This window comes from Mustela erminea, chromosome 1, assembly GCF_009829155.1.
Source record: "Mustela erminea isolate mMusErm1 chromosome 1, mMusErm1.Pri, whole genome shotgun sequence".
Taxonomy (NCBI): domain Eukaryota; kingdom Metazoa; phylum Chordata; class Mammalia; order Carnivora; family Mustelidae; genus Mustela; species Mustela erminea.
Genome location: NC_045614.1, coordinates 13,963,005 through 13,990,511, shown reverse-complemented (window position 1 = coordinate 13,990,511; position 27,507 = coordinate 13,963,005). Strand labels below are relative to the sequence as shown.

The following is a 27,507-nucleotide window of genomic DNA, read 5'->3' as shown; positions in this document are numbered from 1 at the left end:
AAGGCTTCCTTATTTTATTAGAAAATAAAGTTTATTCAAAGAACATTAAAAGTCCAAGGACCCACGTGGGAATTGGCTTGAGCAGGAGTGACCCCCCTGCCCCGGCTCTGCCAGGCTGGGTGTGGGGCTCCTCCCCATGGAGTCAGGGCCCCGAGGGAGGCCGGGGTGGGATCCCAGGGTCCGGCAGGAAGGCAGGGGTCAGTCAGCGAGCACCAGGACTCAGTGCAGAGCTGGGGGCCTCTGCTGGCTCAGCAGCTTACCAGGTACATCCCTGCAGGGGCAGTGCCCATGAGACGAAGAGAGGAGCGTCCCTTGCCCCTCCCCTGAGATCTCCAGATCTTCCTCCAAACAACCCACGGGCGCCAGCAGCCCCAGGAGAATGGCGTGGGGGCAGTGTGGCTGTGTACCTTCAGTTCCCTGCCTTGGGTCCCCATGAGGACACACTACGGGGGTCCTTTGACCCTCCCCACTTGTGCCCACCATCGGGGGCCTCCAGGGCCCAACCCCCACCAGCCTTCCCCAACATTGTCCCCCGCCCCCCTTCTGCCCCCATGCCCTGCACCCTGGCAGAAGCAGGGGGTGGGGCTCAGGGCCTGGCACGGTCCTGGCTGCAGAGGTGGTCAGTGACAGGACAGGGGGAGGCAGGGGGAGTACCTGTGGCAAACCTCCTCTTCACCAGTGACATGCGGTAGCCACTGCCCACCAGCTCCAGGTCCACGCCCGACAGAGTGGTCCCTTCGCTAGTGAACTGAGCGGCCACAGGGCTGGGTGTGCTGGAGCCCGAGCATGGCTCCCAGCTGGCGGATAGGTGGCCAGAGCCTGAGGAGGCCTGAGGTCAGCAATGCCCCAGCCCCACCCTCAGTCCCACTGGGACCCAGGCCCTTCCCAAGCCCTTTGATCTGTGGCCCCTATCTGTCTCTTCCAGACCTCCTCTTGAGACCCTGTACCATTTTCCTTTGGCTCCTTGGGGGTCATGTGTAAATTACAAAAGAGTTCTGCCGCAGGGCCTTTGTACCTGCTGTGGCTGCCCCCAGATTTCCTCTCCCACAGCTCTGCCAAAGCCCTTTTAATAAAGCTTTCCTCCCTCTCTATACTTCTCCCCAGCACATCCCCAATTCTCCCCCATTTTAAACATGCCCCTCCCATCCAAAACCCCCTGTGATTTTTCATGCACAACCATAACTTACCTCCTGCTTCAGACACATCTGGTAGCTTCCAAAGGAGTCGCTTCTCCTCCAGATTCCTGGCATCAAGAAAAGCTTGGTCAGGTCTCTCCCAGAGAGGACACTGGGAGGTGAGGGTCCCAGCTGGGTCACCTCTCAGCATCCTGACCCCAGCAAGCCAGGTCCTCTCCCTTGCCTCAGTTTCCCCACCTGTAAAATGGATGTGGGGTATGGAGAGCTGGCCCCTGAGGACCCCACAGCCTTGCAGCATTTTTAGATAATGTGTTTTGTCCTTCAAATCTGGCTTCTTTGTGGCAGGCTACCTTTTGTACAAAACAAAGGCAATGTGGGGGGACTAAGAGCCCCGAGTGGGTGGCTGGGTTCAAATCCTGGTGTGACCGCAGATAAGTGACTTAGGCTCCCTCTGCCTCAGTTTCCTGCCCACAAAGGGGAATGACAGCAGTCCCCACCTTAAGGGCTTGTTAAAAGCCCTGGGCCAGTCCATGTATGTAGAGCATGTGGAACATGCCTGACACACAGGCAGCTCTTGGTGTCCAATAGTATTATTGCTAATAACGTCCCCCTTAGCTCTAAGCAAGGGGCGCTCACGACTGAATGGTCAGACCTACAGTGGACCCTTCAGCTGCTGCATCAAGGAGAGGTCTGGGAGGGCTCTAGGGTCGCCGCAAAGCCTCCTTCGGCCTCCTGCATGCCCTCACCAGGTGGCGGCCGGCTGTAGGCGAATGTTGGTCACAGGCTCCCCGACAGGCAGCAGGATCTGGACGTTGGTGAGCGGTGTGGGCACCGCCGTGGCACCGGGCCGGTAGCTGTACTCCACCGAGACCTGAGTGAGGGTGGCCCCGCACTGCCAGTGGGCGCTCAGCTGGAGGGGCACAGACTGCGGCCCCGGGCGGGAGAACTGGGAGCAGCAAGAACACGACAGGGGACACAGCTTAGGCCGTCCTGTCCTGCTGCACCAGGCACTCTTCAACCCCCTTCGGACCCAGCCTCTCCACTGCCTGCACCACTCCTTGGAGCGCCTTCTCTCTTTCCCAGTTTTGATCAGAGTGTGTAGGACACCACGTATCCAGCAGAGGGCAGGAGAGCGCCTCCTTCCGACAGGTTTACATAATTTACATAAGCTAACTCCTAACCCCACTAACTACATCCACCCCCTCACCCCCCCCCCCCACCCCTGCCCCAGCACACTCTACTTTCTTTACCCCTGGCCTCCTCGTCTGCCGCCTGCTCACCCTGCCGGACCCCGAGCCCTTTCCTGAGCCCTCTGCCCTGTTCCCTCCCCGTGGCCCACCTGGTACCGCAGCAAAACCACATTGTAGTAGGAAGCGGTCGGATTCTGCTCTGCCTGGCGCTGCAGGGCCTCGGTCAGGGCCGCCATGTTGAGCCAGAAGTCTTTGGTCTCAGGGTCGCTCTGGGAGGGGTCACTACAGAGACCGGCAATAACCACCCCAGCCCTCGGGAGACCCAAGTCCCCCCTGCATCCACGACCTTCACCTTGGGCTTCCTAGAGGCGAACTGCCTGGCTCACCTTGGGCCCAGTAAAGCATGCCTACACACCCCCCAAACGGGGGTTGGGGGGTTGGGGGGCAGTGAAGAAGAAGAGTACAGTGAGATCAGGAAGGGAGAGTGATTTGCCCAGGGCCAGCACAGCACATACGGGGAGACAGAGCTGGAATTCACAGGCAGGGAGCTCCCGGACCCCACCAGCCTCTGGGACCCCCTGCCTCTGACCTCGCACCACTCCTCCTCCAGTACCTGAAGAGCAGGTCGGCATTGGGCTGGAAGTGCTCAATGGCGGACGTGTGCACGAGGCGGAAACTGAGGACAGGTGGGGGCGGGGTCCCGCTGAACACACGCACGATGCCAGCCGGGAAGGTCATGGTCAGCTCGCCGGTTACTCGAGCCAGGCAGCTGGGGGGTGGGGGAGTGAAGAGACCCCGTGTTGGCTCCAGGCCCTGCCGGCACCTCATCCTCCCCTCTCTCCTGGCCCCACCACAGCCAGCGGCTCCCGCCCCCGCAGAACAGCGAGGCCCTGACCGTGCCCAGCATTCTTACTCCCAACGTCTCCTCCTTGTGTCCTTGCCTGGACAGCAATTGAGGCACCAGGAAGAAACTACACTGGGCTTAAGGAGCCCAGTCCCTAACTCTCTTTACACCTAGGCCACCAGGAAGCTCAAAGCAAAACATTTAGTTCTAGAACTGTTGTGACCTTGGGTTTCAGGCCTATTTGTGGTTTGATCTTAAGGTCTTCCCTGCTGGGCACTGCCCTCAGATTATTCCTGGCCCCTCAACTCACCCCTGACCCAGCCTTCCAAGGGCCTGGCCTCTGGTCCCGCTCCCTTCGGTGTGATGTGCAGAGCGACCTCAGAGGAGTTGCTCTAACCTGTGCTTACAACGAGGCCTCGCCCTGCTCTAATACCCTCCGTGGTTCCCACTGCCCTCGCGACAGGGGCCTGGTTGCTTGGCTCAGAGTTCCAGGCCCGTCCATTGTTAAGCAGGTCAAGAAACACACCTCAAGTCTGTCTCTCCCGAAACCTAGATCCAGAGGCCCCGGAGAGCCCTGTTTGTCCCTGTCCTTGTTGGCACTGTACCCCCATCACTGCGTACCTGGGGTTATGGCCTCGAAAGTAGGCGTGGACGTATTCAGTGAAGGCGGTAGCTACAGGCAGGGCATCCTGGGAGCCCAGGACCACAGGGCTGGGTCCCCGGGAGACTCCTGGTAGAGCCAGGGGGAGGGAATAGGGACAGAGTGGGCACAGGTCCCAGGCTCCAGAACCCACCTTCTGCCAGCAGGGCCTCCAATGCCTCACTTAGCCACCCACCCGGGCCAGAGAGGGTGAGAGCGAGGCCCAGTAAGAGGTCCGGGGCCGCCCCACCATACCATGTGCCGTCTGTGATGAGAAGCTGGGCCGGTCCGAAAGGGTGCTGGTGGTAGAGGAGCCCAGCGGGGAGGGGCTCAGAGACCGGGACTGGGGAGGGAGACAGGTCAGGCTGTATCACCCGGGAGCAGTGCCCTGATGCTGCCCGCCCCCACCAGAGGTGCCCCCCGCCCCAGGCCGGGCTCCAGCCGCGCCCCCTCACCCTACCAAGTTGCTGCCTCACCCTACCAGGTCGCCATTGCTGCGCGTGAGCGGGCAGGACACCTTCCTGGCGCGGGCTCTCCGGGGGGGCGCTGCCAGGCCCTCTCTGGCTGCAGGGTCAGCAGGCCCGGGCACCAGGTCTGGGGAGGGAGCGAGAGACAGACAGTTGTACAGCCGAGATGCTGCCATGGGTCTCTCGGACCTTCCCAGAGGACTTTCTCCCCAAAACTGGGAGTCGGGCTTATTTGGGGGAGACCCCCTGGGTCTGAGGTCTTGGGGCTGCAGAGAGTGTGCCGGCCAGGACTGCAGAGGTCATCCGCGGCCCTGAGCCTCCCAGGCACCAGACTGATGGCCCAATAAGGGATTCTGGGGATAAGCGGGCCAGAGCTGGGTGCTCTGGAGGTTGGGGGTAGGAGGGAATGGCCCCGGGGTGGGGGGACAGGGGCAGAGGGTTTTTATCCAACATCAGTGATTCCGTGACCTTTATCCTCTCCGCGAGTATGACGCGGCCTCTGGCTCCAGCCTGTGTCTGAGTCTCACCTGCTAAGGTCACTAATCACCACCTAACACTCAGGTGCCCCGCTCTGCTCCATCTACCTACACCCCCACGGGTGCTCTACCTACACCCCCACGGGTGCTCCTCTCTACCCCTGGGCTTCTCAACAGCACTGCTGACACCGCGGACCCGGGCAGTTTCTGGGGGGCCGCCGTGTGCACTGTGGAGTGCTGACCCGCATTCCGGGCCTCCACCCGCCAGGTGTCCCTAGTACCCATCCCCCTAGTGGTGACAATCCAAGATCGGGGTGACATTGTCTAGTGCCCCCTAGGGGGCAGAACTGGCCTGGTGGAGAACCCCAGTTCTATAGGGAAGCTCAGACAACCCCACTTGACTATCTGCACGCATGTTCAACACTTACTTCCCAGGGGGCCTCCCTTGATCCAACTCCCAGCAGTCTCTTTCTCTAATCAAGGATGGTGCCAAGCACCCCTGTCGCCACTGCCAGGGACCTCATGGGGTCACAGCCCACTGATTCAGGCTCCCCCTTCTCCCAGCTCACCTCTTCCTCCCAACCTGCAGCCCTGCTCCAGCTCACCTTGGGCCCTCTCCTCTCGTGGGCGCCCTCCCTTCCTGCTTCGCACAGCTGCCCATGGGATGCTCCAATCTGGCCTCCCCTGAACTTGGGCTCTACTGGCCACCTGACATCTAAAGGCCCACTGTCAACATGCCCCCACTCCAGCTACTTCTGCCCCATATTCCCAGCACCTCTGCCCCTCCCTGGAAGAATGCCCAGCTGCCCTCAAGCACTCCACCCTGATCCTCCCACTTCCACCCCTCCCCCACCCCTCCCCCCGCCCCTCCCCCCCCTCGTGTCTGCATGCCCCCTTCTCCCCAGCTGTTACCCCATCACGACTTCCCTGGGCTCACCCACCTCCCTGATCTCCAGCTCCCACCTCCCAGGTGGATAGAGAGCTCCCGAAATCTGAGTCACAGGCCCTTGCTCTGCCCACAGCCCTCTGCTCTGTGGCTCAGGCCTTGCCAGGGGTAACACTCACATCACTCCCAGAGACTACCAGGCCCTGCTCGGACCCATCTTCCTCCACTCTCTCCTTTTCCCTGTCATCACTCTGTTCCAGTCTCACCTGGCCTAGTCCACTACCACCCCAGGGCCTTTGCACAGGACCTGACTCCTGCGTGTGTGTGTGTGTGTGTGTGTGTGTGTGTGTAGGCCCCGCTCCCCCACATCTAAATGGCTCCTTCCTCACGTCTATCAAATCTTAGCTCACAGATCACTCCTCAGGGAGGTTCCAAACTTCTGAGCCCTCACCAGGCACCTGCCACCTTCGCCTTGTTAAATAGCCATCTCATTATTGTCCCTGCAAGGGTGAGGGTTCTGGGCTGTGTCCCCAGTACCCGGCTCAGGCTCTGGACTGAGCAGGCGCTCAGCCTTCCCCACCCCGGGCTCTGATAACTCTAACTCCTGGACTCACCTCGTCCAGCCACAGCCTCCAGCCCCCAGGGACCCGGGGATGGGGCGAGGGGCTGTGGCGAGTCCGATGCTGGCAGGGACCGTGTCCCCCTTGACTCGGAGGCCGGCGCCCTATAGCTAGGTGGGCTCTGTGGGGTGCCCGGGCGGGGGACCCAGGAATCCGGGGAGGGGCCAGGCGCCACGTGGGATGGCGAGTCCAGGCCGGAGTCCTCCACATTCTCGGGCGACGAGGAGGAGAAAGGTGAGGGGCTGGAGGTGAAGCCGAGGCTGCTGGAGCCTGGAGGGGGGGGGCGGGGGTGGTGGTGCCAGCTCCAGACCCCGCCCACATGGAGGCCCCATCCTTCCTCCTGCGGGCCACGCCCACTCAAAGCCTCACCCACCCACCCCTCAGGCCACGCCCTCTGGTCGCTTCCATCTCCACTGGTGCTCCGCCCATCCACCCACAGGGCGCTTACACTACTACAAAGGCCTGGCCCACTCACGCTGTGGCTCCGCCCACCATCCCATTGGCCAGTCTACATTCTCAGTGACCCACACAGGACCCCCAAATGCTCCCTCCCGCCTGGCCCACCCTCCCGTCTACCCTGGCAATGGCCCCACCCAGCCTCCTGCTAGCCAAGCCTGTGTCCCTAAAGCCCCCATCACCTGTGAAATCTTCGTGGTCAAAGGCCGACTCTAGGGGCGGCCCAAAGAGGTTCTTGGAAAACTGTTCATCTGACTGCAGCTTCTCAGCACAGCTGTGGACGAAGTGGACAGGAGGGATGGGTTCTGTCTTTCCTATGCCCCCTCCCGGCTCAGGGCCTTTGCACAAGGCTGTTCTTACTCCTGAGCTCCCTGTGTCCCGGTCTCTCCCTGAGGCCACATCCTGCTCTCTTCCAGGCTCAGCTCAAAGGCCCCCTGCCCCTGCCCTCTGCTTTCTCAGCTGAAGCTGCCCACTGGTACCTTCCACCACATCGCCTGCTCTATCTCTTCACAGCACCTGGAAGTCTGGAACATGTTCTAACTTACTTGCTGTTCCTAAAATCTGAACCACTACAGTGCGCATCTGAGAAGGAAGACCTGTCTTGGGCATACATTTATGAACTCAGAGTTGCACAAGTACACAGCAGGTGCTCAATAAATGTTCACTGAATGAATGACTAAGTGGTTCCTCAAAAACAGTATGCTCTCAGCTCCCTGCCAGGCTGAGAGGAGGAGAGAGGAGTTGGGGGTGACCCGCACCTCCCCACTCAACGCTGGCCGGATGTCCCACCCCTGTAGGACCCACCTGCTGGCTCTTGGGGCAGATCGAGGCCTCTGTGGTTTCTTGGCAGCATCCCCTACAAGAGATGTACCTCCCTGAGCCTTCCTGTCACCCTGTCTACTGTTCCCCTCCACCCACCCACCCCTTCACCCCCGCTGGCACAGAACAAGAGACTAAGGCTTGGGGCCGTCCAGCCAGCCGCCCAAGGTGACCAGCAAGTCAGGCAGAGAGCAGTTTGAGCCTAAGCCAATCTGTCTCCAGGTTTTGGCTTCTTTCCCGGCCCCAGCTCCTTCCTTCAGCTCTCATTTAATTCACATAATGACCCCATTTTCTGGAAGAGACTGAGGGTCAGAGTGGGTAAGCAGCCTGCCCCAAATCACACAGCAGAGCTGGGATTCAACCCCGCACTCATGCTCCAGGCCCAGCCTCCCTTCCACGTGCTCCTCCCCAAACCAAAGACCCCTTAACAGGCTGCTCACGTGCAGAGTGGCGTTTCATGGTGCCCTGTGGACAAAGTGGGCGGCATCAGGCCAGGTGCGTCCCGCCAGCCCCACCTGCCCCAACCAGAACACCCCTCCCATGCCTCACCCCTGGGGCAGGAGGAAGGATGAGGCTGCCGGCCGTGGCCCTGAGTTGGGCAGCAGCCACGTCGGGGCTGCAGGCAGGGGCCCGGGCAGGGGCGGGCTTGATATGCACATAGAACTTGCGGGGCTCCTCATCATCGAAGTCTGAGTCACTGGAGGAAAAGCGGGCGGGCTCCACCGTGCGTGCGCAAGAGTCAAGGGGCCAAGCTGATCCCAGCATGGGGGTCTCCCTCGGCTCAGCCCTCAAACCCGCCCCTTCCTACTCACACCCTTCAAGGCCCTACAGGATCCCGTCTCTCCCTACTTGTCACCCTGGCCTTGCCCGATGGTGTTTTTGCTCCAAGTCTTTGCACAAGCAAACCCCAAACTCTCATTCAGATGCTAAACCCCAACACGGGTCCCCCCTCCTCTAGGAAGTCCTCTGGGCTGTCCCTCACTCCTTCTTGCTCAGCCTGGACCCCACAAGGCAGGTGTCTTTATTTGATTCTGCTCTGTCTACACCACAGGCTCTCCGCAGGAGGGACATAGAGAAGGATTCCTGTGGGCCAAGCTTTGTCCCTGCTGTGCCGACAGTTGGCCCCCCAACCCCAGGGGCGCCGGGAGGATATTGTTCTGGGTCACATCAGGCCGGACAGTGAAGCCTTCTTCATCCACCTCTGGACAGGTCTAGGGGGGTAAGCAGTGAGTCAGGCTCCCCGCTACGGGACCTCCCCTCTCACCCCGCCACGCCCCCTCCCACCTCTGCGCCCTGAAAACAGCCCAGATGGCAACAACCGCTTTCCCCGCGGCGGCCAGGATCTTGAGGAAACAGAGCACACCATTGTCTATACCGAGGTTGTGAGACTGAACCCGCAAATTGAAGCTAAGTGGGGATGTTAGTCCCTCCCACGCGGCTCATGGGAGTTTGGAGCCAAGATGAGATGAAGCCCCTTGAGCTCCAGGCTTGGCTTCCAGGCTTGGGAGCCCGGAGGTGGGACCGAACCCCTCCCACGTGCAGCCCCGCCTGGCCCCTCCCGTGATACTCACCCCTGAATCGGGTTCCAGGGAGTCTCTGGAGGCGGAGAAAAAGATGTTCAGGTCAGCTCTCCCACCTCATCTGCACGCCCCCGACGCCCAACGCTGGACATGGCCCTTGGGCTGCGATGTTGTCCTGAGCTAGTCCCCCAGGTGTTGGGGCCCAGGGGTTTGCCTGGGGCAGGGGTGTGGGGCACTGAGTCTGCAGTTAACTGAGCTCAGGGTGTTCTCAAACAGCTTGGCAGGGGAGGAACCCTGGGGCTAGTCCAGAGGGCTGGCTTGAAAAAGTAGGGGGTGTAGGCGCTAGCCTTGGCAGGGAAATGATAGGGCTAGCCGTGGCAAAGGAAAAATTTTGGACTAGGTTGGGCAGTGGGAATACTGAGCTAGCCTGGGATAGAGGTTCTCCTGGGGTGCCCTCTGCAGGGAACCTCTGGGATAGGCTAGCCTGGGAAGGGGGAAGGATCCCGGGCTAGCCTGGGCCAGGGCTGGGCAGGGGGGTGCTTCCTCACACGGCTGCAGGTGGCTCCCGCTCCCGCCGGCTCAGTCCTGGGAGGCGAAAGGCCTTGGCTCCCCGCAAACGTTTCATTGCTGAGAACAGATGAGGGGGGTGCCGCTGAGCCCTGGGGGTGCCCCCTTCCCCTTCAGATCTGCCTCGCTCAACCCCACCGTCCAGCCTGGGCACCCAGGCCCAGACGTACTTGCCTTCCTGCAGGGCAGCCGCGCTGTATGTCTCAAAATCCAGAGGCCCTGAGATAAAAGAGATTGAGAAACTCAGCCTGGCTGGGAGACCGGGCCTGGGCAGGAGAGCAGCGCACTCTGGGAGTCACGATGGTACCTGGGTCTGAGCTCAAGGCCAGTCAGGGTCCCATGCACAAGCTGAGATGCTGAACAAGCCCCAGAGACAGTCATGAGGGGGTGGGCCACGGGTTCTGGTCCCACTGTGGGATGGACCAGAGGGGATGATGCCTGAGTTACTTTTTCTACTTCCAGCAATTCTCACAGGCACTTGAGTGGGTCAGGGGATGGACAATGAGTCTGTGCAGTGGGCTGAACCTCAGTGCCAAGATGAGGGGTTGGGACTCTCTTCAAAGGTGATGGGGAGCCATGGAGGGTATGTGAGCAGGAGCAGGAGCAGATCTGGGGCCAATGAAAAGCAAGAGTGAGGCCACACACCAGGAGATACAGCCTGGGCTAAGGCCGACTAATAGAGACAGGAGGGATTAAAGATAGTTGTTTGTGGTTGACTTGGGGACAGAAACTGTATACCAGCATTTATTAAATGCCTCCTGTATGTTAGGGACACAGTTTGCCCTTTATTTTTTAATTTTTTAATTTTTTTTCAGTTTTCCCTTTACCTGCATCAAATTACTAAACATTCATTATTATTTAATGTATATCATTATTATACATTATGTACATTATACATGTACACATACATCATATGTATATATTATACATTATACATTATATACATATATACATTATGTGTATTATGTATTACATATACATAATGTATATTATGTACATTATAATGTACATCATTATTATATAATATATAATAACATACATTATTATTCATTCATTATTAACATTCAAATTACTAACCTTCATTAGATGGGGATTATTATCATCCCCAATTTACAGATGAAGAAACTGAGAGAAGTCTAGACAAGCATCCAAGGTCACACAGCAAGCAATGATGGAAAGACTCAGACCCAGATCTGACCCCAAAAGTTTTGCCCTCAATCCTTTCCCGATCCCTCATCTGGACATTTTTTTCTAATTGGCCCTTTGCTCAATAATCCTCAGTGTCTCCCTCAGGCCCTCAGGGTAATGTAAGAACAGTTGGGTCTGGCATTCAAGGCCTCTCCCGTACCTGGTTGTAAGAGATTTACATACAAGATGGGGCATCAAAGGACCGCTGGCTGGCTCAGCTGGAAGAGCACGTGACTCTTGATCTTGGGGTCATGAGTTGGAGCCCCATATAGGGTGTAGAGATAATTAAAATATACTTTTTAAAAAATGGGACATCAAATCCTTTTCCTGTGTGGGCTGTGGAATTGAATTTGCCATCAGCCCATTTTTCTGATGAGGACACCAAGGTGCGGGAAAGTTCAGTCTCCTGCCTCTTGAGTGTTGTACTTTTTTTTTTCTTCAGGATTTAATTTATTTATTTGACGCGGAAAGAGAGTGAGAGGGAACACAAGCAGGGGGAGCAGCAGAAGGAGAGCGAGAGGGAGAAGCAGGCTCCCAGCTGAGCAGGGAGCCCAACACAGGGCTCAGTCCTAGGAGCCCGGGATCATGACCTGAGCCAAAGGCAGATGCTTAGCTGGCTGAGCCCCCCCCAGGTGCCCTAAGTCTTGTTCTTTCCCTGCAGCTGTGGCCCCAGAGCTGACACCCACGGATGCCCCAACTTACCAGGCTTCTCTCGGCCTGTGCCCTTGCTCTCTGCAAACTTTCTCAGGAGCATCTCCACGCTGACGTTCTCGATGTTCTGCTTAAACTCCTCATGCACCTGGACCAGGGAAAGGAAGTTGGTTACACTTCCAGGGCCCCTTGCCTGGTATCCTTTGCTCTGCCTCCCACCCTGGGTGCCACTCACCTGCCCAATCTGCACGTGGGTGTCCTCCACCGAGTGGGCATAGGAGCCTAGCAGTGCCTTCATGTGCCGCAGGTGGGTCTCCTCCATGGCTTGGAAGCGCTGAATTGGTAGGGGGAGAGGGAAGTGGGAAGATGGAGGCCACCAGGGGTGGCCAGGTGACCCAGCCTGGCCAATCAGAACGTTCCAGCTCCCTGGTCTTAGTGACGGGTGTGGGGAAGCCCCAAGGAGCATCTTAACCTGGGACTTCGGCTTAAACTAGGGGAAATTAGATACTTTTACGCCCTGAGTCAGTGAGTTGGTGGGATTCATGTGGGGGCTGCTGGTGACCACTTTGCTATGCACACACGCACAAGCACACACCCCCCTATACACACCCAGGAGGGCATCTTTACTTGGGAGTGAAGACCCTAGGGAGAAAAACAGACTCGAAAAGCAGAGAGGCACAACTTCCTGCCAACACCACTTAAGTAACTTGATCCAGCCCAGCCTGAAGCTCTCCCCTCAAACTTGTCAGTTCCCTGAACTTATAAATAAATCTTCCTTGTCAGTTTGAATGAAGGTTTCTTTCATTTGCAACTATCAGTTGCAAATCAGTTTGCAACTATCAGTTGCAAAACCAGGAGAAAAAAAAAAATCTGGTTCCTAATCCTGAATTCCAATCTGCTTTTTTATACATTTGGGTAGACAGAGTCCCAGAGAAGTACAGTGAAGTACAGTGTCTCATACAAGGGTTACATAGCTGGGGCTCCTGGGTGGCTCAGTCATTAAGCCAGATCTGCCTTCACCTTGGGTCATGATCCAGGGTCCTCAGATCGAGCCCTGTGTCAGACTCCTTGCTCAGCGGCAAGTCTGCATCTCCCTCTCCCATTCCCTCTGCTTGTGTTCCTCTCTCACTCTCTCTGACAAATAAACAAGTAAAATTAAAAAAAAAAGAGAGAGAGAGAGAGAGAGAGAGTTTAAAAAAAAAAGAAAAAAAACGGGGACAGAGCCAGTACAGAATGGAGGCTGGAACAGAACCCAGGTCTTTCCTTCACCATGAACTGTCAGTAGACTCTCAGCTTCTAAACCCTGCCCTAGGGACACCTGGGTGGCTCAGTGGGTTAAAGCCTCTGCCTTCGGCTCAGGTCATGATCTCAGGGTCCTGGGATCGAGCCCCGCATCGGGCTCTCTGCTCAGTAGGGAGCCTGCTTCCCTCTCTCTCTTTCTGCCTGCCTCTCTGCCTCCTTGCGATCTCTCTTTCTGTCAAATGAATAAATAAAATCTTGAAAAAATAAATAAATAAACCCTGTCCTACCCTGTCCCAAAACCTTGTCAATAAAAATAGAAATAGGGGCACGTGGGTGGCTCAGTCGGTTCAGCATCCAGCTCTTGTATTTGGCTCAGGTCATGGTCTCAGGGTCCTGAGATGGAGCCTCCTGTCGGGCTCCACATTGAGTGCGGAGATGGCTTGAGACTCTTTTCCTCCCTCTCCCTTTGCCCCTCCCCCTCAAACAGACAAACAAATTTTTAAATAGTAATAGAAATAATAATACCTACGAAAGTGGTTTCTAGGCACCTAGTACTAGTCTGAAAACTTCCCATGTAGGGCCTAGTTTAATCTCCACAAAAACTCCACGAAGCAGGTACTATCGCTATTCCCATTTTGCAGATGGGGAGACTGAAGCACAAAAAGGTTTGGCTTTTGAAATAATAACGCCAACAACAATCCCAATAGTTAACTGGCTCTAGAATCCTATGGCTTGAAACCTGTGATTCTGAGGCTCCTGGGAGTCGAGGTTTTCAGAGGTCCTAGACTTCTGAGGCCCGTAGATACTGGGCCAAGGACTGTGTGTGATGCCTGGTTCTTACCAGAGCCGAGTCTAGCATCTTCTGCTCAAAGTCAGCGCGGGCAGAGTTGTACTTCTCCACCGAGCGCCGCAGGCTCTGTGCTGCCTTCTTCGTCTTCGTCTCTGCCTATGAGGCACAGGGAGGAGACAGGGGCGGGAGGGGAAACATGGGGCATTTCTCCCCCCCCTCCCCCGGGGACCCATCATCCAGCAGGTAGACTCCTTGGGGCGCCCAGGGTGTGATGAAGGTTCGATGGCCAATGCTCTGGGTTATGTTCTCATACTCCCAAAGACAGCCCCGCCACCCCTGGGCACATCGCTTGGACCTGCGAGGGCGCAGGGCAGCTGGGGACCTATGATGGGCGCACCCACCTTGTCCATCTCCTTCTGGCTGGTGTTCTCCCTCCGCAGCCGCTCCTGGTCCATGCAGCGGTTCAGGTAGTTCTCGCGGGACTTGGGCAGGAGCTGGCTGACACCTGCGAGGACCTGCACAGCGTCCAGGGTACCCACGGCTTCCTCTTTGCACTGCAGGGGTGGGAAAGGGGGAGCGCGGGTAGCACCTGAAGCCCGCACCGCACCGCTCCGGGGTGCAGGACCTGAGCAGACCACAGGGCACAACGTGAAATTCCGAGCTTCCCAAACACTCTGTGGGGTTTCCGATCCCACGGAGTACCTTTTATGAGTATCCTATTAATTTAAAAACTTCTAGCTCTTTGAATAGGAAATATTTACACAGCGTTCCTACTGCAGTAAGTTTTAAGGGATGAGCTCAGGAAAAACTTCCCACTCCCTGATCCCCAGGCTCCCAGGCCTCTGCCTGGGAGTCGATAGGTCTCTAGAAATAATCGGCACATAGACAAGCAAATGTGTTTGTTCTAGCCTATTTTTTTAAATGACAAATAGGCACAATGTCTGTTTAACTCAGCTTTTTCAGCTTAATAATCTATTCCCAAAATTATTCTGTATCAACCCACAGAAAACTCCCTTGTCCCCCAGTTTTTTTAAAGTAGTCTCCATACTGGGTGCCCTGTCCTTGTCCCCCAGTTTAAAAAAATCATGGTAGGGATGCCTGGGTGGCTCAGTGAATTAAGAGTCTGACTCTTGATTTTGACTCAGGTCATGATCTCTCTCTCTCTCTCTTTTTAAAGACTTTATTTACTTATTTATTTTTTAAAGATTTTATTTATTTATTTGACAGAGAACACAAGTAGGCAGAGAGAGAGGGGGAAGCAGGCTCCCCGCTGAGCAGAGAGCCCGATGCAGGGCTCGATCCCAGGACCCTGGGATCATGACATGAGCTGAAGGCAGAGGCTTTAACCCACTGAGCTACCCAGGTGCCCCAAAGATTTTTTTTATTTATTTATTTGACAGCAAGAGAGGGAGCACAAGCAGGGGGAGTGGGAGAGGGAGAAGCAGGCTCTGCTGAGCAGGGAGACCATGTGGGGCTCAAACCCAGGACCCTGGGATCATGACCTGAGCCGAAGGCAGACACTTAACTAAGTCATCCAGGAGCCCCCAACTCCCTTTTTAAACAGGAATAGGTATGGCTCTGGGCCAAAAAAAAAAAAAAAAAAAAAAAAAAAATTTATTTATTGGCACTGAAATCCAAGGGTCACGTAATTTTTAGTATATGTGCTGCCAAAGAGAGAGCACAGGGTCATGTAATTTTTACCTGCCATGAAATCTTCTTCTTTTGATTCCCCCTGTGCAATCCCCCGCTCCCCAAACCATTTAAAAATGTAAAAACCATTCTTAGCTCTCAGGCTCTACAAAACCAGGCCGGATTTGGTCTGTGGCCCATCGTTCGCAGAGCCCTGGTCCAGAATTTTGAGTATGAAAATTTGAGGGTGCTCAGGTATGTGGGAGTCTGGGTTTGATGTGGAATTGACAGACTTCTCAGAGGAACACACCAGGAGCAGGAAGGTCAAAAGCCCCAGAAGTTCCCAGATCTTTCTAGCCGCTGCCATCCCCCCTCCACCTGGCTGCACACACCTTTTTGTGCAATTTGAGCTGCTCCTCGCCATAGCGGAGCACATCCTTGATGAGGTCCTGTAGCTTCCGGGTCAGCTCCAGATGACAGAGTGCCAGCTTGTCTGAGGAGACGCGGAAGACCTCCCAGAGTGGGGCAAAGGTCCTGGAAACAGGGCACACCCAGGGTCCATCAGCCCCAACCCCCCAGGGTCCCCTCAGAGAGGCACCTACTGTGCCCAAGCCCTGCTAAGCACCTGCACCACAACTACAAGGCAGGCCTGGGACGGATGGGGAAACAGAAGCATAGGAGCCTCCAGAGCTCACCCAAGGCCGCTTTGGAAATGAGTTATCAGAGCTGGAATTTAAACCCAGGCCCCAAGGCCCTAGAGTCCTCACTCTGGACTCCAGGCCCTAGCTGATACTCAAGGGCACCCAGGCCCTGCAGCCACGCCAGCCTCTTTGCTCTATGGATGCCTCAGGGCCTTTGCACTGGCTGAGCTGCCTTCCCAGGTCTCTGACCCAGATACCCCTGTAGCTGGCTCCATCTCATTACTAAGGTCTCAGCTCATGGAACCAAGCCCAATGCCAGAGGAAGCACCTGGCCTCTCACGCTCCTATTTCATCCTCTTCCTGAAGCTTTTCACTCTAGGAAAGGACTTTTGTTCATGTTTGCAGTTAACACCTGTTTTGCCACACACCCCACAGGTAACATGGCATGAACATGGCATGAAGGGGACTGGGGGCTTTATCTGTCTTGATTGCTGCTGCGTCTCGAGTACCTGGAATGGGGCCCGGCACATAGCAAGTACTCAGTAAATACGAGTTGAATGAATGAATGAGGTAGTAAGTGAATGAATGAATTACATTCCTCTGTCTATTGAGGGAGGGTTGACTCCCTAGTCTACATATCACTTGTGTGAAGAGATGTCCACCCAAGAGTGGGCTCCTGATACCCCAGGACCCTCCAGCCTCGGTGACCTCCCAGCCCAGCTCCAGCCCACTCACCCCATGGGGGTCCCATTGCTGGCCAGTTTGGAAAGTTTCGCCATTGCCTTTGAATAGGTCTCCTCGATGGTGGCCCTGAGTAGAACAGAGAAAAGATGCAGAAGGTTCTGGGCCTCCTTGGGAGACACTCCATTCCCCCTGGGTCTCAGTTTCCTCATCTCAAATGTCTGAGCCGTAGCTCTTAAAACGATGCCTCTGTCCTGTACAGCTTGGACAGGTCTTGCGAAACAGCCACAGAGAGAAAAATCTGATTATAATCTTTTGAACTCTGCTTGGATTTAATGGGCGTTCAGCTAGTAAGCGGCCGGGATGCAGAGGCTGTCTGACAGTTTGAATATATTGTTTTCTGGGATATGGATGTCGGAGCAGTTATGGGCCAGAATGGAGATGACTTCATCATACATGTGTTCTATCGTATGAAACTGAGTTTTCAAAATTCCCCTTGTAAGTAGGTCATATTATCTCTTCAGGAGGGAGCGTCAGAAACCTGAGAATGGTTGACAGGCGGGCATCGGGGCTGACAGTGCTGAGAACCCCTGGTTTCCAGCACGTTCAAACAGGTTGGATGTGGAGTGGCTGTAGTGGCTTGGACAGGAGAGATGGGGAGGAGCCAGGGCGGAGCCACGAGGTAGGGGAGGTATGGGGCGTGGCCAAGGGTGGGCGGAGCGTGGGGACCTCACCTCTCCCGGATGAAGTCGGCTAGCTCCTTGGTGGAGATAGGCCCCTGCTTCACGCTGTGGTACAGGACCTCAAAGCCATGGTTCTTCTCACCCTGCAGGGGATGGGGGCGGAGACTGAGTAAAGGGCTGGAGGAGACCTCACAGTTGCTTAGCAACGGGGGCATGGCCAGAGGAGCCAACCAGCAGAAGCCCAACCCCTTGGCAGCAGGGATTGCTTCAGGCCTGAGCCAATCAGCCTGTGGCCTATCCCCTTGGTCACAAGGATTGGTTCGTGGGCCTTAGGTTGGCCCAATCAGAGAGAAGCCTGGAGGGTTTGTCCCATGGTTGAGGGAGAGATGTTCTCTTCCGCGGGTTGTCTCTGTTCCTTTGTTTCTTTGTCTCTCTCTGTTTCTCTGTGTCTTTCTGCCTCTGTTTCTGTCTCAGTCAATCTCTTACCCAGCTTTTCTGTCTGCGCCTTTCCATAAATGAGGAATTATGGGGGCATAGAAGATATTGGAAGCCACGTGGAAACCATGATACTGGGAAAGAAGCTGAACCTGATGGAGTCTGAATAAAAAGTACGTTGAGTCGAGTTACTGGAGCAACCCAAGCCTGAAAGCCCCATTTCTCTACAACGTTTCACCTTTGTGAGCCAATATAACCCTTCTTAGTTAAGTCACTGTTTTGTGTTTCCCTTTAACATAGAAACACCCTCTCTGAGACCCCCCTAGAGCACAGTCTGGGTCTGATGCCTCTCTAGGGACCCAGCAATGTCCAGTATAGGGTGGGGTCAAAAAGGGGATTGGAGTTTGTGGAATAAATGAACAAATGAGCTATTCTGCTGTCACCTAGGGCTTTTGGGAAGAGGGCCTCTATCCGGGTGCCTCCCACCAAACCTCTTTCCTCCTAGTCCTGGGGCCATCATGGTGGGGGACACAAGGTCTGTGCTGTGTGATCTGAGCAAGTTACTGTCCCTCTCTGAAGTTTTAGTGGCTTCATGTTAAGATGGGACAGGGAAGTCATCCACCATTCATATGAAGATGAAGTAAACACCAAGGTGATCCACATCATGGCTCCCCAAATTCCCAAAGGCAACCCTAGTTTTTGCTAATTAATAGTATTAGTTAACATTTTGTGTTAACTTTGCTCATTTCTTCTCCAAATATGTTGACTTAAAAAGGCAACTTTTACCACTATTCTAATTGGAAGCCCTGGACCTGATGCCATAATGAAAGGGATAGGGAAAAATAAGGCAACAACTGTTTTTATCCCAGCCAGATCCTGTGACATGTGAAAGGCATCATGTCTGAACACTGAGCTGTTCATCAAAAAGGGAAATCAGCTGGCGAACTGGAGACATCTTAGCATCAAACAGGCCTTGTGAGTAGGACCAAAAGAAGATGCTTGTGGGGCGATCTAGCATTATTTAACGTCCAACACAAATCACTGAAGTGATTAGGTCCTCTGTTAATAGTGGTTTCCTCCATCTTCCTCCAACCTGCTGAGTTTACCCTCCCACTTACCTGGAAACCAGAAGGCTGAAACTAGAAGCCATAACAAGATAAAGCCTCTTGCTGCATAAATGGAGAAACTGAGGCAGAGATGGGCAGACCCAACCCAGCCTGAAGCTCAAATCTCCCAAAGGTCATGCCTCATTCTAGAATCGTTGATAGCTCCCTATTTCCCACCAGCTGCTTAAGGGTAAAGCCCTTAGCTTGGAATTGTCTTTCTAACCTCATCTCCTAGAGTCTTCTTGGCCTCGCCATAAAATGGCAAGGAGTGCAAAGACAGGCTGTGCCTTCCTACCACAGTATATTTGCCTGGGCTGTTCCTGCAAACCAGCTCACCAGGCTACATCTCTTCCCACCCATCCAAATCCTTCCACCTCTCAAGGATCATTCCCAGGCCCACCCCCTTCAAGAACTATCTCAGACTCTCACTTCCCTGAATGTTCAGCGTTGCTCCCTCTAGCTCCCCAGGAATATGTGTCACAGCCTCCTTTTATACACTGGGTCACTTTGAGCTGGTGACTTCCCCTCTCTGAGCCTCAGTCTCCTCATCTGACAAAGGGGGCCAATGACAGTACCCACCTCCGAAGGGTCTGTGAGATGAGGCTGGGACAGTGCTGAACCCAGGGCTTCTGGCACCATGGTGAGGGCTCAGCAAACAGACCCAGTGCCACCCCCCACAACCCCACCCAGGGGATCCTCGGGTAAGGCTGCACCAGGCACTGCCGCCCAGGCCAGCATCTGGGGCTGACTTGGAGCCAACCACTGGCCTGTTTCCCAGACCTGGCAAGGCCCCCAGTGATATCTGCCTCTCTCAGGCTGTGCTGGCAGCGAGGGTCTTAGGAGGGGCTGTCTTGGGTCTGTGTCTCTTATCAGAACCTCTGGACTCCAGTCTCGCCCCTATGCCAGCCCCAGAGGGATCTTTCTAACACAACTTGATCATATCTTTTTCCTGCTCATACTTCCCCCATGGCTCCCCAGTACCCTCAAGGTCTCCTGCCTTGGCCCAGCAGGACAGGGGCATCCCTATCCAGCTTGATGTCCCCTAACTGGAACCTCCTTCGGGCCAGCCAGGGCACCAGTGCCACCCAGCTAAAGAGTCACTGATACAAACAATTGATTAAAAGAAACATTGCCGGTGACAGACATCCCAGGATACTCCCTGAGACCTAGGGAGACAAGAATTCATCCCCTTTCTCAGATGGGAAAACTGAGGCTTGCCGACACAAAATCAATTGCCCAAGGGCTCTCAGCAGAGCCCAGATCAAATCCTCAACTCAAAGCCCTGCACCAGGCTATCTTTGGGTGGGGAGTGCACTGTGGGTGGCTTCTATTTTCTCTCTGCTGATCTGAATTTTCTGCAGCAAGCTTGCATGCCTCATGCAATTAAAAAGAATTTAAAATAAATGTAGGTGCCTCACGCCATTAAACAGATTTTAAAATAAATGTAGGTGCCGTTGTCAGGGTTCCAAAACGTGGGCAACAAATTGATCATCGAATAGTCAACCCTCTTACCTAGAGGCACCAAAAGGGGGCTCAGAGAGGAGCACCCCTTGCTGGGGTCACACATTCAGAGACAAATCCAGGGAATCCAACCCTTGGGCAGAAGGTGGAGGTCAGGCCCCATCCCCCCTCTGCCCTCGCCCCATAGACCTCCCTGCAGGTGGCAAGGGGGTGAGGCCCCTTTAAGAAAACAAGTGGCAGTAAGAGGAGCCCCAGCTGGGGAGGGAGAAAGGGAGGGAACAGGCCTGTTGCCAGGGGCAACCAGTTGCCTAGCAACAGGCTTCTTCTCTGGCAAGCTCAGGGCCCAATTGGGGAAGGGGCTTACAGCCCTGGTCCTTCCTAGACCCTTCTGTTCATACATCCTCTGTGGCTCTCCATTTGCCTGGGCCTTTAAGAGGAGTCCTTGTGCCCTCAACTGGTCACTCGTGTCACACTTCTAGGCTTTCGCTCAGGCTATTCCCCCTGCTGAAATGCCTTTCTTACAACTTGGAAAATCTCAGCCCTCAAAGCCCAGAGGAAACATAGCTCCGTGTCCTGACCCCTCCTCTGGTTGCCCCCAAGGCTGAGCCCAGCCCTGACCCTGGAGGGCTAAAGACTTCTGACTGGCTCTATGTCTCCCAGATTGCGAGCTCCTTGGGGTAAGAGTCAGGATGAAGCCTCTTGGGGGCTTCGTGGCACCTTCCACAGTTGGTTGGGTGTGGAGTGGTAGTGGCAGGCAGGGAGGGAGGGAATGAAGGAATGAATGAAAACAAGTTTGTCTCAGCCCTCTTGGGTCACAGTATGTGCTCCTCAGACCGGAAGGCAGAGGGGTGAGGCGGCCACTAGGGGCCAAGTCAAGAAAACCCCCAACTCTCCAGGATAGGAAAGATGTGGAAATTCCCTGGCTGAAATGACCCTGGATCCTGGAAGTTTACTCTGGCCCGGCGTTCCAGCCCTGATGCTGCATTGTCTCACCAGGCAATTTGAAATCAAAGAATCCCACTCTGGGCCTTGGTCTCCCCATTGTTCAAGCGGTGACTTGCTTAAGGTCACAAGGCCCATGAAGTGGGAGGGTGTAGATTCAAACCCAGCCTGACTCCTCCCACTTTAATTTCTAGGAGTCACAGAACCTCCACCTGTCCAAGGCTCTGCCCCTGAGCCGCCAAGTCCCCTCATCTCCATAAAAGGCCCCATAGCCCTTCCAGGAGCCCCCATCAAAATAAAAGTGGGTCTTACTTACCCAAAAATGCTCCCCAAAATACGACATCCTGATGCCCTCTGTGGAGACCCCCACAGGCTCCTGTTTAGTGCCTGTCCAAAGAGAGAAGCAAATCTAAAGCTATGGCCAGCTTGGGTCTAAGGAGGGGAGATTCCAATTGTCCTCCCCGTGGAGGAGGAAGAGAGAGGATGGAGGAGGAACCAAAAGCCCCAAACCTGGGAGCATGCCAGGGCCCGTGAGATGATTCATCCCCAGACCTGGCCCCCAAGTAGCCCCCATTCTAGGGGGACAGATCTGGATATAGATTCCCCAAGTCCTACGGGGTCAGAGTTGGACTGGATAGAGGAATAGGGGCTGGGGAGCCTAGTCCAGAGGAAGGGGCATGGGAGTTGGGGTTTTCAAGCTCAAATAAGAGTTCACTGGGGGGCAGAGTATTGGATGAGCTCCAGCCTAAGCAGAAAATCTCACAGATGGGAAAACCGAGACCCTCCCCCCGACCCCCATAGAGGGGAAGCCACTTGCCAAGGTTACAGAGACAGGAAATGCCAGTAGATTTGCACCCTGGGCAAGCTGAATCAAGACCAGAGCACTCAGCTCCACGCTGGGCAGCTCCTGTGGGGAAAGGGTCTGCTGAGAGATGGGCACTGGGACTGTGATCAGCCACATGGGGGTTGGGATCCCTGAAGTGTCCCCAAGGATCCCTTGGGATCTCCCTGATCCCTCTACAACAGTCCCCGCCCCATGCACACTCCTGGAACGGAGAGCTTACCCCTCACCATGATGACCCATCTGGCAATGGTGCCCCCATGGGTCCCAACCCTGACTCCCAAAAGCCAGTGTTCACCTGATATCTGAGTCACTCTATCCAGCTCTGTGCCTCAGTTTCCCCATCTGCAAAACAAGAGGGAATACCTAGAAGGGGTCTTGCTGGGGGAATCCAGGCCTCCCTGCAGAGGGGGCTGGGCCAAGCCACCTGGCAAGGGAGGGACACTTGGTGTCCTTGGCACGTTCTAGAGGCTGGGCTTGTCACAGGAGCCCACAGGCCTCATCCATAATTCATGACCCCTCGGGCAGCTCAGCAGCAGCTGGGAGCCCTGGAGGCACAGTGGCAGCAGGGACAGGGCTGGTGACCATAAATGGGAAAACTCCTTGGGTCTCACAAGGAAAGGACCAAGCAAGGACCTCGGACAAGGCTGCCTTCACTGAGCCTCCGTTCACCTAATCTTGAAAATGAGTTTAATTTGAACCATTGTCCTCTAGCCCCAGGTTCATTGACTTCTATGTTACCCGGCAACCACCATGTATCCACAAGACAAGGACAATGTCAGAGTCTGTGAGATGATTCACTCCTGGGTCTGGTCCCTGAGGAGCCCCCAGTCTAGGGGCATACAGCTAGACGCAGACATACGAGCCTTGCAGGCTCAGGGCTGGGCCAAAGGGAAGAAGGGGCTGTGGGAGCCTGGACCAAAGGAGTGGGCATGGGAGTTGGGGGGTTGAAGCATGAATAGGAGTTCACCAGGCAAAAAATTATTTGATTCCACAAATATTCCTAATGACCACCCTGGGCTGGGTGATGTTCGGGCCCCTGAGAAAACTGTCACTGACCCTGTCCCTGAAGAAACTCTGGTGTGGGGGGAGGGCTTGCTGGGCTGACAACCGAAGGGGGAAAAGCTCTCATTTCCCGTCTTATGTCTTCATTTCTGGCCGGGATTTAGGCCCTGAGAATATCCAAATCCCTTAGAGCTGCGCTGACGGATATGGGAACCACTAATCTCATGTGCTGACTTAATTTTAAACTAAGTAAAATTAAATACCATGAACCCCCCACCTCCTCAGTGGGACCAACCTTGCTCCAGGACTCAGTAGCCTCATGGGGCTGGTGGCTGCCATAATGAACCACACAGGTAAGGAAAGTTCTTCAGGAAGATGCTTCTTAGAGGATCTGAAGAGCCAGTGGGCCCAAGTTCCCCAGAAACCGGGGATCTCACTACAGTTTTCATAACTCTGGTAGACGGCTCCTCCCCCACTATATACTGAAGGTCATTATGTGTGCGGCACTGTAGCCAACACCCCCCAACAGGTACCAGCTCATTCATCCTTCATAACCACACCATGGGGTCCAGTCCCACCTTTACCAATGAGGAAACTGAGGCACAGAGAAGTAACTCACTGACCTGTGACTTTGTCCCTGGTCTGTCTGCCAAAGAACTCCTGTTTGGAACCACTGCAGGTGGCTCTGGGTCTCCGTGTCCCCTCTACTGCCCCAAGGCCAGCCCCGTCACTCAGAACCGTTATGGAGGGCAGGGGGCCAGAGCGAAGAGTGAGTGGCCTCCCTCCCCGCCACAGGTTCCTGCCCGGCCCAGGAAATGACACCTGCTGCTTCCCTCGGAAACCCCAGGCCAGGCAGGGGGTTGGGGTGGGGAAGGCTTCTGTTCCTGAGAGGGGCAAGAAAGGGCAACGGGGGCCTCCAGACAGGGCTGGAACTCACCAGACGGGGCAGCGAGTAGAGCTGGGGCCCCTGACAGACGGGGTGGGCACGAGAAGATGGCCACGCGGCCCCTGCCACTTCCGTGAGCACCAACCCAGCGGAGGCCTGTGTGCGTGGGGGACAGGAAGCTTACCCTGCCCCGCCTACCGCCCAACTGCCATCTCACCTCCCCCACCAGGCCAGCACCCCTGGGACTTCCTGGGAACGGGGCTGGCCATGGATAGGTAAACTGAGGCACCTGAGCCTGGGGCCCCCAGCCTGGGACCTAGTAGATAATAATCATGATGACAATGACGAAATAATAGCAGGTGACACACAGCGTCTGTCCCGGGCTAACCTTTTTCACATCCCACCATCCCTGGGGGTGGGTTAAGGATTCCTGCTTCACAGAGGGGGAACCGAGGCTCAGAGAGGGGAGTGGATAGGCTCATGTCTGTACAGTCAAGACTCAAACCTAGGGCTGCATGAAAACTTTCATGTGCCCCCTTCCTCTAATTACAAAAAAAAAAAAAGCACTTAAACTATATGTTACAAATTACATTGGCACAGAGATGAATATATTAATATTTGGTATTAAAATGTATTTAAAATGTATTCCTTTACCCCAAAGCTCATCCTGGGCCTCTGAAAGTATTATGTCCAAGACACAGTCGCCTCTGTATCTGATGGAGAAAATCGTTTGGCTCGAACCCAGGACTCTGGGCCTCCAGAGCACCAGGGCAGAGCCCAAAGATGGACAGGGACTTGCCCAAGGTCACACAGCAGGCTGTCAGCTGCCCAGAGCAGAGAAGAGTCCTCCACGGGGTGCCTGACACCAGCCCCAGGCGCTGCCTGGAGATCCTGCTTCCCCAGCACCAAATCCCAAAAACCCACAGCTCTGCACCGGGTGAGGCATGTGAGCAGGCCCAGGGAGCAGACAGAACAAGACAGGGATGGAGTCAGCAAAGACGGCAGAGCTCCCTGGCTGTAAGCCACCTGTCCAGAGCCCCTGACCTCGCGTGCTGTGACCTTGGGCCTCCCCGGACCTCGGCGCCTCCAGGTCCTGTGAAACAGTCCCTGACATTTTACTTCCCCCAGACTCCAGCCTGTGCACAGTGGGGCCAGTCTGAGGTTTTTCTCTTCCTTCCCAGGCACTAGCCAGCCTCTTGGCCATGCCGTTTCAATGACCTGTCCTCTCATGAATCTCCTCTCTTCTAGGCCCAGGTACCAGTGAGTGACCTTTACACAGTCTGGCTTGATTCTTACAGTGGCACTTTGAGGCAGTGTCTCATCTTGGCCCTCACCCCCATGGGGAAACTGAGGCACATGCCCCTGGTCACACAGTGACCAGGCTGTCAAGCTCAGGAATTTCTCCATCCTCCCCAACTAGGCACCTCCCTCTTTGTCATCTATTTGGCAAACACTTATTGAGCACCAACTGTGTACCTAATTGCCGGGCTCTAGAGACACGGCTGACAACACCCTGGCCGACTCCTCTCTCTCCTCCCTGCTCCCGGTCAGCTATGACCCCATTTACGATCACTGATATTGCAATTACTGTTTTAATGACCATGTCTGTATTTACAGGGCACCCATCTTCCCACGTCTCCTCTGATCTTCTGAGGGGGATCCAGCCCATTCCCTAGAAGAATACACCAAGGCCCCGGGAGGCAAAGCCACACATGGGAAGAATCTATTTGAACCCGGGGGTGTCGGACACCCAGTTCTGAACTCACCCCTGTGCCCACTGCAGAGTCGGGATAGGCTGGCCTGGTGGCTTCGACCTCCTCCTACCCGCGACCCCACCCAGGAACTGGCTCGCTCCTGGCGTGGGTGACAATATATGGGTCAGGGTGTGCCCCAGGCAGTCCCACTGGTAAGACCAGGGTAGTGGAGCCCCTGTTTCAACCATTGCAGCTTGGTCATGTGTCTTACTGTCTGGGAGAATAGCCTTTCCAGCAAGGCCAGAGTGACCACGAATCCATTTTGCAGTGCAGTAAACTGAGGCTCAGAGGCCAGCAAGGCAAGTCGGGGGGGGGTCTCCAAACCCCCTGCCCTCTCACCAAGCCACTGACAGCTTAAGCGAGGGGGGCAGTTAGAGTTTGCCACATGATGGGGTGTGTGGCTTTCAGAATCTGTAGAATACAGCTTCTAAAGCCCTCATCCCCATTTTCAAAGGAGAACACCAAGGCTCACAGAGGTGCTGTCACCTGCCCAAGGTCACCAGTGAGGCAGGTCCATCAAAGCTGCCTCCTGGTCCCCACTGCGGCTGGGGCAGACAACTCCCAGATTCGAGACAGATGGAGGGGCCGCCCACCCCACAACCCTCCTCCGCACCCCACTCGCAGCCAGCCTCCCCCAAGATCCTAATTTACCTCGATTTATTTTAATCCCCAAGAACAGATGCTGCTGCCCACCCCCCACTGAGGCAGGGACCACCCCCAAGTCCATGCTCCAGGCTCTTTCAGGCCTGGCCTGGCCAGGCCCTGTCAGGCAAGGGGCCCAACACTGGCCCCCTCCCCAGAATTCCAACTTTGGGGGTCCCTGCCAAAGATGCCAGTGAAACACCCCCCACCTCATCCTGGCAGTAAGAAACTGGGATAGAGCAGTCTAGAAGAGGGGCCTGGGGACCCCCAGCTCCTCCTCCAGGCTGATCAGGGTTCACAGTGGAGAAAAAAAGGAAGGGGGTCCTTCCATCTCGGTCCTCAGGGGTCTGCAGACCAGAGCTGGAAAGAGGGAAATTGAGAGTGGTCTCCACTTCGGCTATCCTGGGTCCCAGACTGGAGGGAGAGCGGCACCCCCATTTTTTGAACCCTGGAACCTACACCCAGATCCAGGCTTAGAATAAAGGGATTTGGGGAGGGGTCTCACGTCATAGCCACCCTCCTGCACGCTCTGGTTCTAGGCCAGGAGACGGGGGACGTGGAGAGGGGTTCCCATCTCCCTCCAAAAGCCGTCGACGATGGCCGCTGGGAGGCCGGGGGGGCCCACCGCTCAGCCCCCCACCCCCAGTTCGCCATCCCTCGTGCCCCGCCGCGCCTTTGCCCCCAGTGGCCTCCGGGGCTACCGGGCTCGGTGTGCATGAGGGGCTGCGCGGGCCAGGGTATTGGGGGGGGGGTCCCGGGGACAGCACTCACCTCCCGAGCTCTGGCCGAGCCCCGCGCCCGCCGCCACCTGCGGCTCGGTCTCTGACACCCGAGCCCGCCCCGCCCCTACCTCCGCGGTTGCGGCGCGGGTGCCGCCTGGCTCCGCCCCCGGGGCGTGGCGTCTAGAGTCCCCACCCACAAGACGCCACCCGGAGGCGGGGGCGGGCTTGGAGTACGCGCGGCCAGCCATTGGGCCATTTAGAAGCTCCTTCAGTCCCGCGAGCTGATTGGTTGATCCAGAAACCAGGCTTTTTATTACCCCCCCCTCCACCACCCGCAGTGTATTTGCATAAGTTAAAGTAGCAGGCTCGTCTTCCGCCACCTGAGACCCAGAGGGAGGGGGAAGGGGTGATTACAGTTTATTGAGGTCCCACTGTGTGCCAGGCACTAAACTGGGCTCATGTGCTGTCTCCCCACCTCAAAACTTGTGGGCGGGACGTTATCGATTCCCATTTTACAGGTGGAGAAACAGACACCGGGAAGAAAAGAACTTGCCAGGAGGCCACACATCAAGTCCGCATCCTTGAAG

The 27,507-nt window shown here is 55.7% G+C and overlaps 1 protein-coding gene across 11 annotated transcripts; it reads right to left on the bottom strand.

The window, feature by feature from the left end:
- On the bottom strand, positions 1-27,050 carry FCHO1 (FCH and mu domain containing endocytic adaptor 1). Of its 11 annotated transcripts, none has more exons than XM_032315372.1 (29): positions 26,970-26,984; positions 22,210-22,256; positions 21,888-21,977; positions 21,387-21,457; positions 17,178-17,269; positions 16,498-16,572; positions 15,514-15,655; positions 13,894-14,046; positions 13,544-13,648; positions 11,696-11,794; positions 11,512-11,608; positions 9,796-9,840; positions 9,603-9,681; positions 9,106-9,130; positions 8,688-8,745; positions 8,084-8,262; positions 7,975-7,999; positions 7,520-7,571; positions 6,898-6,989; positions 6,254-6,529; positions 4,292-4,404; positions 4,066-4,153; positions 3,792-3,900; positions 2,940-3,095; positions 2,476-2,608; positions 1,883-2,082; positions 1,188-1,243; positions 655-819; positions 1-271 (listed from the first exon to the last, which is right to left on the bottom strand). In XM_032315372.1, the coding sequence occupies exons 4-29, from the start codon at positions 21,411-21,413 to the stop codon at positions 249-251; spliced, it is 2,664 nt and encodes an 887-aa protein (XP_032171263.1). In that variant the 5' UTR covers positions 21,414-21,457; positions 21,888-21,977; positions 22,210-22,256; positions 26,970-26,984; the 3' UTR covers positions 1-248. The 11 variants fall into 11 exon arrangements, with proteins under 11 accessions (XP_032171263.1, XP_032171255.1, XP_032171259.1 ...); XM_032315364.1 differs by lacking the exon at positions 26,970-26,984 and adding an exon at positions 23,854-23,943; XM_032315368.1 differs by lacking the exon at positions 26,970-26,984 and adding an exon at positions 23,540-23,626.
- Between the last annotated feature and the right edge of the window lie 457 nt (positions 27,051-27,507).